A 15061-nucleotide genomic window follows, 5' to 3' on the forward strand; every position below is an offset into this window, starting at 1 on the left:
AACTACAGCAATGCAATTGAATAAAAAACTATGTAGTGGAATAAAAAGGTCTCTCTGAATTACTTAAAAAAGGGAAATAGTCAAGTAAATTACAAGTACAGAACTTAGTAGTTGTACTTAGTTACTTTCCACCGCTGCAATTGATGGAGAATAAACTTACTGCAGGAAACACGTCTTTGGTAGGAGATGGAGAAAAAAACATAACCGAACGCAGCCCCCCGGTCCCCGGTCACATGCTAGCAAGCTGGATCAGCTGACAGCACTCAGCTTCTCGTTTTGATGCTCTTCCTCCTCCGTCGGCTGATAGCGCTTCTTTAAACACTATTATTTGGCTATCTTTGCCTTACTGGCGTCAGATTTTAAATTTGAGCCAAGCATATCTTGCTGATCCAGCAGGTTAGGCCGCCGGATAGATGTTGTTGGAGTGGATGATGAACGGACACGCCATTCTTTACACAGGGGTCACTTTGGCCTTCTGGAGCACCATACTAATCGTCGGTAAGATTATATTTCCCCTTAGAATTAGTCCGAATATTGAAGTTAATGAATAAAACCGTTACTTATCAGACTTATGTATCAATTATAGTGTAGTCGGTCGTCCTTTCTTTGTAGCAAAGCGCGCTTTTTGCGTTTGACAGCTTAAAGTAGGGATCCGGCTAAATCATGGGACTAGAATGGTTGCGACTGTTTCCATTTTGTTTGCTAGCATCTCCTGACAGGTTAATTCGTCAGCTGGAGATACGGTTATTCACGCATTGAGTTAATTGGACGCCAGACCGTGGTTTGTCGCTGCATATTATCAAAATCTCATGTGTTACCATTCAATACAAGCAGCCCCGTCTTGTTTCTAAGTTAGCATTTCGCTAGCTGTAACTTAACGATGCGCTAACGCCAGGTAGCTCATAGCTAACCGCTTGCAGCAGAAATCGTCAGAGGTTCAAACACTGGACAGCTGTGTTTTCGTTTTGTGGTGACTGATTTCAGGCTTTCTGTGACGGGAGTTGTTTTAGGATCCCGGGTTCATATTCTTTCCGTGTTTAAGTCATTTATACAAGCTAAGTAGACATTAGCTCGTTAGCTTGTCGTGCATATCACTGACTCGTTTCAAACAGGAACTGCAGCAGTTTTCACGTGAGAGTGAGCTATCACACTGAAGCTGCAACTCTTCTCCACGAGTTTAGCACATTAATGTGACTCTGTTTCATTCACTGTACAGGACAAAAAAAAACATAAGCAGTAACATACAGCTAATGTCTTTACTAAACGGTTTTCTTTTTCACGTACACAAAGCTTCCTTGCATATATGCGTCTGGTCGACCTTTCTACCACTTTAACGTAAACTAATACGTTTTTTGCTTCATTTTTTGTTTCTTTAGGAATCTGCTATACCATATTTGATCTTGGATTCCGCTTTGATGTGGCATGGTAAGTAGCCTTGGCACAAACCTTCTATCTCATCCATAGAAAAACAGCTTTCACAGTGCCAAATAAATCAGAGACTCTAAAGATGTAAAAGGAATAGATTCATTTTGTTGATAGTCTGATGGCCTATAAGTATGTGTAGAGTTAGATGGTCTACCAGGAGTGCCCACACTGAAACAAACAACTAAATTTACTTTTTGTCAGTGTGCAGACTTTTGATTTTGGCCACATGCACGTGACAGCATCATTTGAAAAGCCTAGGCTCAGGAGTGCAAACCCTGTAACAAACTTTTACAAAGCTACTATCTGCAGGTTAACAACAAGTAGTAGCTTTTTGGACAAAATAATACAAAATTCTGGACTCAAACACTGGCTGAAACAAGACTACTCATGCTAAAAGAAATTTTACTTTGTTACTGTGCAGCCTAAAAGTGTGAGTTTGTGTTGGAATTTTTGTTTTATTTCATAGGCAGGCCACCTTTTCATCAGAATGGTATCAACCATCCTGATTTGTCCCTACAAGAGAAGAAAAAACATATATGCTCGGGCAGTTTAGAAATTGTAGTAACTATTAAACACACATTGTGGCAGTGGCAAAACAGCACAGACTTTTCCCAGATTGCACAATTGCAAGACAACAGTGTAAGGCAGCTCAGCAGTAGTGCTATCAGCAAATAGTAGTTTATGTTCAAGTAATGCCTTTGCATTGCTGTGACAGATTCAGGGCCCTATTTGGTAGTTTGGTAGGGTGGCACTAAACTGTTTTCATATGACAGTTCAAAGTCAGCTTTTTTTTTTATTGTACTGGAAGTATAAAAAGATTAGGAAAGTGTAGCTTTGCTTTCAGAGACTCATCTCAACTTTGGGTTCTTAACATGGTTTCTATGATCATAACTAATGACTACATTTTTGAGGCCAAATGTAAATTTATACTACATTTACATATATTTATGTACTCATTACAGTTAATACCGATACAGTATAACCATTTTAGGGTGAATCTAGTAACCTGATGTTGCCCTGGTTTCCACTACAGAAAGCATACCAGTGGCTTGCCCATTACTAGAATGTCTGGCATTCAGTTTTCTATTAACAACATTGCGATTGCTTTTTAAGATAAAGGGTTGTACTGTACTTGAAAATAAACGTGCAGAATTGTTTCTTAAACTGTCAGTCAAAGCAAATATGGCTTATATAATGTTATCCATAGCTTGACTTTCTGCTGCTTGAGCTGTAGTTATTTAACACTGGTAAACAGTCTTCCTAAAAAGTTTGAAGTTGAGATAAATGCTACAGTAATAATACATTGATAGTGTTTCTTCATAAAGTAGAGTCTTTATCAGCTGTGCTTCTTTACTCATAGGTTCCTGACAGAGACTTCTCCTTTCATGTGGGCCAATCTGGGGATTGGCTTGGCCATCTCTCTGTCCGTGGTGGGAGCTGCCTGGTGAGTACCTAACAAGGAGCACAGTTTAAGTGTACAGCCTTCTGTCAGATATCCTGTGTAAGGTAGTGGTGGTGGTACTTGAAAGACTGAAATGCACCACTAATTCATCTAATAATTTCCTCTTTCTTGAAACACTTGGGAAACAACATTTATGTGTAAATGTGGAACTGGAAAATCTTAAACCTAGTAATACAGGAAGACTCTTGAGTGCCCTTTGGAATGAGCTGTGTTCCCTTTAAGTTCCAAATTTAATTTGTGAATCATACGCCATAATGTCAGTGACCCTCATATTACATTATACAAAAACATACAATATTGATGAGCTTAGCAGGCATTATTTTATTTGAAATGTGCTGGAGCACAGAGCCTGAAGAACAGACCTCTGTGAACAGAACAGACAAGAAATGTGTGTAACTGTCCGAATACTTATGGAATGACAATCACAGGACGCTTTGCATCTTCTGTGGTGAGCTTCACTGCACCCATGTTCAGCTTTTGCTTGTTGGGGGGGTCTCTCTGACTTTAGTCTGATCTTCAGCAAGTGGAATGTAGCTCAGTCGGACTGAGATCAGGAGATTGACTTGGCCAGTGAAGGATATTCTTCCTCTTTTAGAACGTAGTCATCTGTTGATTTTGGTAAATGACCCTATCTTTGGTATATGTCTGTTAGATTTGTGCATTTTTTTTGCCTCCTAATTATCTGCTTCACCCGCATGTTCACCTCTTTACTTCTCTTGTTGGGAGGCAACTCCACCTCAATCTGAACGGCAGCTCTCAACTCTCAGTCAGCCCTGAGTCACATGTCAGCTCTTACATTCATGAGCTAGCCTGCAGACAGCTGAGATACATATACGCTACTCCAAAGAACATTTCAGAGAGACGAACAAAAACTATCCAACATTTTTCACACCGTTGTGAATCTGATTAAGCAGTCTCATTATATGGTATACTTGGGAAAAAGTTTTGCCTCGTTTTGGACTGCTGTCAGCCCGTTCCTGCTGCCTGTGGAGGGAGATAAGTCAGAAATGAAAAAAAAAATGGAAAAACTGCACTAAATAAGTGAAATCATTGATTTGCTTGATTGAACAGCCAAAGAGCTCTTTCACAGACTTCCTCTGATGCAGATTCAACAAGCAGAAAGGGCTGAACAGCAGCTGATAAGGGCCAACGGGAGCCAGTGGTGCGGGACACGCATCAACAGCGACAGGCAGCTGTTGGCCACACATGGTTCACAGTGCCGTTCCAGATGTTGTGGGCTGGTGTGCCAGGGCTTGAACATATTGTATCCATACTTGAGTTGAATGTGATCTGGTTGGATCACAGATTTACTCCAGACATTAATTTTGTTTCTCTGATTGACACATTCAGTCACTAATCTCTTTTAATTCTTGGTTTTATATTACCTTCTGAGCTTCTTGCTTGTTTTGCCTCCTGTTTGAATCTGCATTTGGAATTTTATGTTCATTAACTTTCAGTTCTTTTTAGGGTTGCTGCTCCTCCTGATAATTTGTGTTAAAATGATGTGTAAATGGGGTCTTTTATAGTTAAGTTTCAATTTCCTGGTTTTTTTCCAGAGCAGTAGCGGAAGAATAAATGATTTCTGCTTCTTGTTGTTTTTCAGGGGAATCTACATCACTGGCTCAAGCATCATTGGTGGTGGTGTCAAGGCTCCACGAATCAAGACCAAGAATTTGGTCAGGTAGGTTCACTGATCAACAAATCAGTTCAGTCCCATTCTGTCTACTTCTCATGCAGTTTGTTGTGTTTTATATGTTATTGTCTTTATTTTAGTGACATACATACATGCTCAGCTGCACATTATTATTTACTTGAATGTAAGAAGGGGTCTGCTCTTTACTGAAATAAAAAATTGTTGGTATTTGCATTCTTCATGGGGAAATGTATTAGCCATTTAATACCAGAACATTTGTAAGTACTTTTCAAATTATGACTGCAGCTTTAATGTTCCCTAATCTGTTAAGTGCATCCCAAACAACAGCATTTTCACTCAGATTTACAAAAATAAAATCCAAATCAGCAAAAATCCTGAGTCCTGCTTTCATCAGCAAAACCAACACTTTGCATCCATGAGTGCCTGTCAGGGCAGCCAGTGAATTACAGTTCCACCAATTATCCATGATCACAGTTTGTTACTGTTAGTCCACAGCAGTGTATTGTATAGACGTGGAAGAACCAGCTGGATGTTAAAAGCCTAATAATTTTCACTTTTTCTAATGTCTCTCTCCAGCATCATCTTTTGTGAAGCTGTTGCGATCTATGGGATCATCATGGCCATTGTAATAAGCAACATGGCTGAGGTAAGCAATGAGCATTTTCATTGCTAATGTTCCAATAACACAGTGTAGCTATCCATTTTGTTTTTAGAGGGACTTTCAGACAGCTGTACCGTACAGGAGAAAGCACCAGCCATAGATTAAAGTGTTATACATAAGGGACATGAATGAAGCTTAATATGATTTTGACACCAGAACAATGATGGTTGGTTCTAAAAATAATCTTTCATCTTACAGAGCTTCAGTGGAACAACCCCGGAGACCATCGGAGCAAGGAACTACCAAGCTGGTAAAAAAAAAAAAAAAAAAAAAAGCAGATATAAAGCTACTGAATCCAAATAAAAGAAATATTCACTCACAATTTTAACATAATTTTTGTTATATTTGCACTTGGCATTTAACTTTGGGATTAGTCATAAATATCTGACTCATTTGATATCTGTCCTACTAGGTTACTCCATGTTTGGAGCCGGTCTGACTGTGGGCTTTTCCAACCTCTTCTGTGGCATCTGTGTTGGCATCGTGGGCAGCGGAGCAGCTTTGGCAGACGCCCAGAACGCCAGCCTCTTCGTGAAGATTCTCATTGTGGAAATCTTTGGCAGCGCAATTGGCCTGTTTGGTGTTATTGTAGCCATTCTGCAGGTGAGTGATACAGGCTGCCTTTTTTTTTTTTTAATGTCTTCACAGTCGTTCTGTTTTCCTTAGAGGGAGGAATCTATCCATGGTGTGTTGACAGATTTTTGAAAGGTGTCAGTGCAAAGACAGTAATTATTTCCACAAAGGTTTAGATAGACGTATTTTTCCAGACACATTGATTCTAGAACTGTTTGCATTTAAAATTCTGTAATAATGGGCTTCTTTTTTTACCCTCCCACAGACGTCGAAAGTAAAGATGGGTGACTAGAAGATGCGTTCACTCTGGGAAGATAAAAAGATATTGCTGGAAAATAAGATGGATTATTGTGTAAATACATCGTAAATTATTTAAATGTCTCTATTTGCCTGGTATTGTTTTTAACCATCATTCATGCAAGAGTTGTTGGTCTGTCCTTTTGTCTCATAAGAACCATGAAGGTTGAGTAAGAAATCGCCATGTGACACATGATGCAGCTGTTATCGCTTGAATCGAATTGTTTACCGGTTGGCAATTCATGGCAATGTTTTTTTTTTTTTTCTGACCACTCTTGGATGAATGATGAGTTAAAAATTACGCTAGAGTGTTTGAAAATATTTGTGTGTGCGTGCGTGTGTGTGTGTGTATACTCTGAATACGTGATCTTTTTTCTTTCTTTCTTTTTTCCTGTGAAGCATGAGGGTGTTTACCATTGTGTTTGTAGCCTGGTCTGTCAGTTTTTGTTTTCGCGTCTGTTCTTTGCTGATAAGCAAGTGGTCCTTAATCCACACAGTGGCCCAAATACGGTGTTTGTCAAGCCTCCCGCAGTAGAAGTCACAGAGAATCTATGTAGTTTTGAAATGGAGTACAGAGCTGCAATCATTAGTAATGTAACAGGACAGTTGGACATACTTTTGGGACGCCAAACAGTCAGACACACAACACAGCATCATTTGATTAGTTCCTGAAAATCTTATGGCACTAGGATTTTTATATTTGAAACCCATGATCCTCAAGAACATAACTGTCAGCCAGAACTCCCAGCTTTTCCCCAGAGTCTCCTCTGATTTTTGAGTTTAGTTTAAACCACATTATGAACCTTTTCAGTAGTTTTTACAAGGATAAATTGGATATAGGAAGAGAGGGAAGCTAAGTGATTCTGGGTAACAGAAATACTACCAGAAAAAGATTTTGTCCAAAGTGTTACGCACAGAGACCTTTAACAATCTTGCAAGGAAACAACAGTGACCTTAGCTCGAAGCTGGTTTTAGGAAACTCAATGTGTCAGCTTACATATGAATGAAGTCAAAACTGCAATACATTGTTCAGCCTTATATGTGGTTGGACAGGAAAGGGGGTTTATTTTAAAGGGCATCACCCTAGTATTACCTTGCACTGGATAGTAACTGATATTATTTCCTGTAACATCACCATTGTTGAACTGTGCAGATGCAGTGGTCAACTGTCTTGTATTTTAAGCAGTCTCAGGTGGTCTGGTGCCAAAAACTGTGGACTCCATTACATAATCAACTTCATGGATACAGATTTTAAATATCCGTATTTTGCATAAAAAAATAATTCTACAAATCTTCATATGACTTTTTTTTATTCGAATGTCTTGTTTTGAATGTTAACATGTTAACAGATGTTTGACAATATTGTATCAAATGTTAACTGTTCATGTCTGTGTTCCCAAATTATTTTCTAACATTCCTGAAGAGTCATGTATGTAAGGTAGCAGCAGACAATAGTAGACTCCTGCTACATCACAACAAAGCCACCATGAAAGCTTTATAATCTTAGTTTGTACAGATTTTCTCATCAGCCAGTTGCTATACAGTGAGCTGTATCCCATTTAAGTTAGAAATCTGGGTAAACTGATTATTTTTATTTTCTTTTTTAACTTGAGTTTTCTGAACCTTTGGCTGCCAGGGCACAGAGTGCAAAATGCTGCGATACTATAGAGTGTAACGTTTGCTGGTGATATGTATGGAAACACATTTTGTTCTTGATGCATCATTCCACAGAGATGACAGACCACGGCTTACTGTAAATTGTCTGAATTTTTTTCCTTGTAATTTTTCCTTGACCCTTCTTGTGATGTTCTGAAAGAGAGTATAAACATTGAATCTTATATGGGGAAACTGAATAGTCTTAAGTATATGTAGACCTGGCCCTCCCAAAGGTGTCTTAGCTGCAAGATCATCTTTACCGTTATGATGGTTTTATAATTAAACCTAGATTGAACTACAAGATGCCTTTGGTAAACCAGGCTCTGTACCAAACCCCTGGCTTTCAGTGACTGTAGATGGTACTGTGTGTGCTTTATGTTGATGTGATGGTGATCAGAAAATAACTCATTGTTTTTGACATTGTGTATAATAAGAAAAACAGATCTTCCTTCTGGCTTCATAAATGTCCTTGAGAAAATAAAATGGTCCAATCAATATCTTCTGAGTTTCTGACTGCATCCATCTTCATTTCCTGTTTGTTTTTTTTTCTTTTCTTCTCTTTTTGTTTTAATTATATCCAAGGGTCCAGTTGTCTTCAGCCGTGGTTTGCACTTCTCTTTGAACTGAACCACTAAACTGACCCAGGCCACAGACACTGATCCATTTACTACTGAGTCGCTTTTATGTGATCAACCTGCAGTTTTTTCTCTTTTCCACTAGATGGAGCAGAAAACCACGACATATATACAGTGTTTCTGACCAAACTGGTACTGTACATACAAATCACTCATGTCTTCTATTACTTCTCAAAACAAAAGATTTACTTAAACATTTCCCTTCAATGTGTATAATCTAAAGTGTGATAAATATAAAAACATAGTTTAAAAGAAGTTTTTTACGTTCTTTATTTAGCCTTTCTTGTTTTTACTCCCTTCTGAAACACATCGTCACATCCGTTTTTAAAAAGGTGCTACATAAACTCGTGTTCACCCTATTTTGTCTAAATATACTTCGATATTGTTTAGATACTTTAAGGTAAAGACCACGGCATACCTCTAAGACGATATTACTGTGATGCCAAAATAAACAAATAGAGTTAAAATGTTTAAGCCGACCAAGCCCATGATTATTAACTGTTCGACTGAGTATTCATACAAAAGTAAAGCTACAAAAGTAAAGAAAAAACAAAACAAAAACAAAACTAATATAGAAATGTTACTCCTTTCACTGCCTTTCTAAGATCTGTTACGAAGCCCAGTGTAAACAAGTAAAAAAGTGGGTTATCAAATCACCAGCTCCTCTTGTATCAGACGAGCAGAATAAAAAGCAAACGAATTTCTGCACCATCCGGGCTTCCGTAGGCAGCAGGAGCGGAGGGACCTGCTCGCTTCCACAGCCTGTGAGCATCCTTGTCTTTGCTTTCTTATCAGCCTCACCAAAACACAGCGGGATGATGGAAAATCGTGAGGATAGCGTCTCTTTACTCCCCGGTTTGCGGTAGATTATCGTTACGCGTTATGTTAGCCGCTTGGCTAGCGTAACACGAGGCTTTTTTCATGATGAAGAGCAGACATAATAGCCTGCCTCTGGGAACGAAAAGAATATAGTTATCATGAGCAGAGTCGAGCTTGACTGACCCCCCCCTCCCCACCCCTAGCTTTTAGTGTTTTTATTTTCGTTTTTGACACATTTGATACAACATTTTTGGCAATTAAATGCCTTTGGCAGTTTTTCTCTGACACGTTTTTTCTCGGCTCGTGAATAAAATCAGTGGTGCTCCAGTAAAGAAGATGCACAGATAGAAGTGTCCGCCTGACAACATCAAGGTATGTGCTCTCTCTGCTTCTCTGGTAATGCATTGTTTCATTCAGCATCGCATCCACGCTTTTCTTTGTTTCCATCCAGCCTTCATACATTTGTCTTGCCATCCGGCACCCTTCTGCTCCCGCTGAAGCTTAGAGTATTATGAAAATGCGATCGCGTTCACTGCCCCCTGCCCCTCTTTTGTTATCATGCACATTACCACCAACTAGCAGCATCTTTACAAACGCCATACTAGGCTTCGCTCAGCCTCCCTGCACTGTTCTTCTACAGTAAACGTACCATCTCAGTATACAGGCTGCTGAGTGGACTGTTCAAGCAGTGGGGTTTTACTTAAAGCGCTTAAAATCCACTTTCACTACATCTGTCTACATTTGCCGACACTATTTTTTTCCCCCATTTTTAAGAAAGAGTGCAAAGTCTGAGAACTACAGCATCTCAGGTCTAATGATTCAGTAAGAGTACAGTAAGAGCACACTAAGAGCAAAGAGTACCAGAATGCACAGCCAGCGTTACACTGGGGAAATGAGAGAGAAAAAGAAGGAGAGGAGGAGGAGGAGGGGGCTTTTTTTTTTTTTTTTATCATGAAGCTTAACCTAACCAGGCGTTTACACAGAAGCTCTGTACCTAGACCGTAATCCAATTTGACATCTCTCTCATTTATGACACAGTATCTCTTTAGGGCTACAGCTATAGAGGCTACAGTAGCAAGTGGACTGGAACTACCTCGCTCTGAGCACAAAGTAAGTTGTCCTCTTGCAGAGCGGGCTTCAGTGGAGTGGGTTTTTCTTTTCTTTTTTTTTATTTTGCCTTTGATGCTGTATTGTAGAAAGGATTTTCTTGTCATGTGTAGGCCATAATTTTATATTGGAGCGCTATTTGGACAGTTCTTAACTGGAATTCGTTGTAAGCACCGTGTCTGTATTCATATTTTTGGTTGAAGAGTAGAAGGAGCAAAGCTGCAACTAATCATTTTTTCATTAGTGATTAATCTGCTGATTATTTTTTTCTATTAATCATTCTATGAAGAGAACAGTGAGGAATGTCTGTTAGAGTTTCTTCAAGCCCAAGATGATGTTATGATGAGTGATGCTCATCATTCACAAATATCTGCTGCCTTACGTGAATACAGCCCAAAAGAAAGTTTCTCGGCAGGCAGAAGATCCAATTGCTTAATTTTTGTGGTGTGTTTGACTGTATCACACAGTCCTCATCCACAGATTTGGTCAATGGATTGATAGGGCTTTTTTTTCACAGATGAAACCAGGTATAAATGATAAAAATAATGATTACTGCTGAATTCGATTCCATTTAACTGCTTTAGTTTCAGTGTTCACTGGTATTGTTCATGCTGCTCCACTGTAACTCAGTCTTACAGGGTCACTTGAAATGAACATAGTCATCATTAATGTTATTAGTAAGTGGACCCTGAGTTGAGATTCTCTCATCAGCTGTTGTTTAGAGCTGTAGCTTCTCCTTGCTGTTTGGAGAAACCGTTTCAGCACGTCGAAGCACACACATCTCAGTCCAGTTAAGTTCACTCATGTGCAGCGATAATGCAGAGGCATCTTTTGACCATCTGCTGTGAAAACCTGTGTTATCTGTGACTTAACTCGAGGCTTATCAGATAGCAGAAAGATGGTTATGGCATAAGGCTGTGAAATTACAGGTGGCAGTGTGGTGTCTGTGGTTAATCAGGCTGATCTGGAACCAGAAGGTCATAGTTTCACTCACGGGGAAGGCTGAATTGGGTTGCATGAGTTTATCATGTTTATCTCATATATGCAACAGTCACATTTAGCAGTTACAGGGTGTAAATATTTAACAAAAACTAACCGCTAAGTGACCACTCACATTTTAACTCATCTAAATTTGAAGTTACAAACATCCAGTGTGAACGGCTCCTTGCAGAAATGTCTTCAGGACTTTTATTTGACTGTGTCTCTGTTTCAGTGGTACACAGTGAAAACAGCTTCTAAGCAGAAATTTGTCCGAGTGTTCCTTTTTTTTTTTTTTTTTCATAAACCTCAATCTACTCTACTGTGCTGAACTGTGAGTTCTGGCTGAGGGTTTATATCTAGAGATATAAGAAGGAATAACTGTGGGCACCCTGTAAAAATGTTGTCAGAGCTTTCTTTTCAGCCTCTTGTGAGCTGCAGCTTGGTTGACCAGTGCATGTTATGCCACTGTTGTCACTGAGTGTTTGGATCAGCTTTGTGTAAATACTGTGATCAGGTTCTCCACTGTGAACATGTGTCATGAGGAGGGTAACACTGTAGATAAACTGCTCTCCGTCTTTCATGAAGCTCGTACACCAGCAAAGAGCATGTTTGACATTGGTTTCTGCAGGTTCACTCACTTTCCTCACCGTGCCGAGCCTGACTGTCAGAGCAGCAGCAGTTGCAACAGATACTTCTGATCGCTGTTTCATGTTGGGATATGTCGTCATGGGAACTAAGCAGGACTTCCTTGAGTAACCAAGGGGGCGAGTTCAGAGAAGGACACCTTTGTGTGTTCTGTACATGTCTTTCTATGGTTGTGTGGAAAATGTTTTGTTCGATACCATTGTTGTGAGGACAGTTTGGCCTGGCCTTCACGACTTCAGAGGGTTGTTTGAGGGTTAAGCTTGAGTATTTAACTGTTGGGCAAACAAACAAAAAAAAAAAAAAGACTTTTTAAAGACTTAACTTGGGGCTCTGTGAAATTATGATATTCATTTTTCACTATTTTACAGAATAAACAACTAATCATTTAATCGAGAAAATAATCACGAGGTTAATTGGTCGTGAAAATAAGCATTTGTTGCATTCCTAAACTCAGGGTCTTCTCTTTAGTTTTTTTCCTTGGAGCCTTCAATCACATCTCTGGGTCTTCCTCAGCATTTGAGACTTGTAAGATCAAAGATAAAGATTTAACCCACTTTTGTGGAGTAGGAACTTTTCTTTACCCTCATAAGAAAAATACACATACTGCCCACATTTTGTATTCTTCATTGAGATAACACACACAGGCTGACAGGGACTACCCAAATGGCTTCTTGCCAGTGGCTGTGTTATTAGATACTTTGCAATCAGCCCTTTTGTCTTTTGGGTTAATCAAACTGTAAAACCTCTGAATGACCACCAACTTTACTGGGTTTTAAACACACTGTATGTCAGAGGTTAAAATGCACAGGGGATGCATTATAATTGCAATAATATTAGTTTGGCCAGACCACTTTGGAAGCAATATGGTAGTTATCTTTTTGGACATTTTGGCCTTTATTATGACAGTGAGAAAGGAAAGAGGAAAGTTGGGGGGAGAAATAGTCAGGCACATAACATGAGATATAACGTGTTAAGTTAGTGAGCTTTAGAGGTGCTGGACAAAGTCAGACCAGCTGTTTCCACTTCTTTTCAGAGTCTGTGCCAACTTAAGCTAACCTGCTGCTGGCTGGAGCTTCGTCCTCGGTAAGAAAGTGAATAAGCCCAAAATGTCAAAATCGGTATTGCAGGTTGTCTTATTGCAGACAGTTGTCAAAGACAGTGCCTCCCCTGGCAAAGTAGCAATAAGTAAAGCCCATGTAACAGGGTGTACCAGGTGTAAAAGGGGAAATAGAGTGCAGCTGACCAGCCCACTAGTCAGTAATAAGAAATTTCTTTTCTCTGTTTTCATTATAGGCCAGTTAAAATCCTCGGTATTAAAATTGGAAGGAGGGGAGCTGCCCTTCAGTCTCATCATTTTAGGTTTATCTTCAGTTTACCCAAAAGTCTACTTTTCTTTTCAACATGACTACAGATACCGGGCCACGTGTCATTTTCTTTTAAACTTAAAAGGAATAAACGGTGCTTTTCAGACCACATTCATTTAGCTGACAACCATTGAAAGCGTAATTGGACAGTAGTGGCCTTAAGCCTAATGTCCCTCAAGCCAAAAAAGAAGTCACTCATTTAAATAAACTATCTTTAAAGCCCCTCACCAAATCCTCATCGCACTCCCTCTACCCACAATCCCTCTTCCAGTGAAGCCTTCCTTCCGCTGAAGCACTTCATTTATTTCTTTGCTCCTTTGCCAAATGAGCAGCTGGATCAGAGAGAGAGGGAGAGAGACAGAGAGAAAGAGGACAGAGATGATGATGATGATGATGTTTCCACTGTAGTCTATGGATTGTGGCTCCAGACGGGACTTTGTTGTATTTGCATAACTCGGTGCGCAGTCTGCATTCTGAGAAACAGCAGATGTAACAGCGGAGAGGAATTCCTTGAATGGCTTTCAGCTTCTGACTTAGCATGATAATGCTTTTCCAGTGTCGGGCGTTCCATCAAATACCTTTACACGCTGCGACATCTCATTGATTTCTCTGTGTCATGTCGATTTCATATGAAAAACAAATTTACAAAACCGTGAGAAAGTGTGGACCTTAGAAACAAAGCAGGGCACTTGCTCTTCAATAAGAGAAAGTAGAGAGAAGAGCAGAGAGGCAATGCGATATCAGACTTTTAAACAGACCAACCTCCTTCAGATCAGAGACAGCTGAGAGGCAATTTAAACTCTGCATGGGCAGAGCTGAGTAGAGAAGGGCTGAGCACAGAGAACACTGGAGTTTTGTTCTGATTTGGTCGGCTTTTACTCTCTTCTCTTCTGTTCTGCCTCCCTCCACTCAGCTCTTTTCATCTCAGCTCTTTCCCTTTTCTGCTCGGTTCTGATTTTATCTTGTTGTCTTTGTTGTTCTAGTGGCACGTGCAAGGATACTGTAGAGAGATAGTTATATACAATTGACTGAACTTTTTGAGTTAAGAATTATCACTATTTTTTCCTGATTAATGTTGAGGTTGCAGCTTAAATTTCTATTATTTTCTATAAACTGGGGCTGTATTAATAAGCACTCCCTCATTCCCTGTTCATTACATAATACACACTATAAAACAAAACAAAAAAAAAACAAAAAAAAACAAACAAACCTGCTGATAGAGCGCCATCTTGACTTCAAATGAGGCATGGCAAAGCAGCCATCTTGTCTGAAGTCAAGATGGCTGCTTTGCCTTGTCTCTGAGAATCTGGCCTGTCTGAATTTCACAAGAATCTATATTTCACAAGAATCTATATAATCTATATAATCTATTTCATAAGAATCTATATGGACCTGTATTTTCTCTCAACACTGCGGACAATATTGCGTCAACGTTTGAGTTTGTGCCTGTAGTCCAGCTTGGTGAACTTCTGGCTCCAGTCCTGACACATGGATATCAACTGGACATCTCCTACAACTCCTAGTAAGACAGATCAACACACTAAAACATCCCCTTGCTGCGATGATTCAGTGGTTACCGTGAGTTTTCTCTCCCAGTTACTGGAACAGCAGAGAGAGTTTTACAAAGAGGTGCAGGAAAAAACAGTTTAAATGCTTAATTCAGCTGATCATCAGTGGAACTAACAAAAGCCTGGATGGCATTATTAGAGGTGTAGAGGAGCGGAGGACCAGCTTGGAATTCTCCCAAGATAAGTTTAAAGAGACAAGAAGAGGATACAAGGA

At 39.6% G+C, this 15061-nt stretch overlaps 1 protein-coding gene across 1 annotated transcript; it reads left to right on the forward strand.

Moving 5' to 3' along the window:
* The first annotated feature begins 246 nt into the window (after positions 1 to 246).
* Positions 247 to 8225, forward strand: atp6v0b (ATPase H+ transporting V0 subunit b). Its single transcript, XM_041055934.1, has 8 exons — positions 247 to 498; positions 1377 to 1425; positions 2786 to 2869; positions 4491 to 4568; positions 5118 to 5187; positions 5401 to 5452; positions 5615 to 5805; positions 6041 to 8225. The coding sequence occupies exons 1-8, from the start codon at positions 414 to 416 to the stop codon at positions 6065 to 6067; spliced, it is 636 nt and encodes a 211-aa protein (XP_040911868.1). The 5' UTR covers positions 247 to 413; the 3' UTR covers positions 6068 to 8225.
* Positions 8226 to 15061: the final 6836 nt, after the last annotated feature.

Source organism: Toxotes jaculatrix, chromosome 14 (genome assembly GCF_017976425.1).
Source record: "Toxotes jaculatrix isolate fToxJac2 chromosome 14, fToxJac2.pri, whole genome shotgun sequence".
NCBI classification, from domain to species: domain Eukaryota; kingdom Metazoa; phylum Chordata; class Actinopteri; family Toxotidae; genus Toxotes; species Toxotes jaculatrix.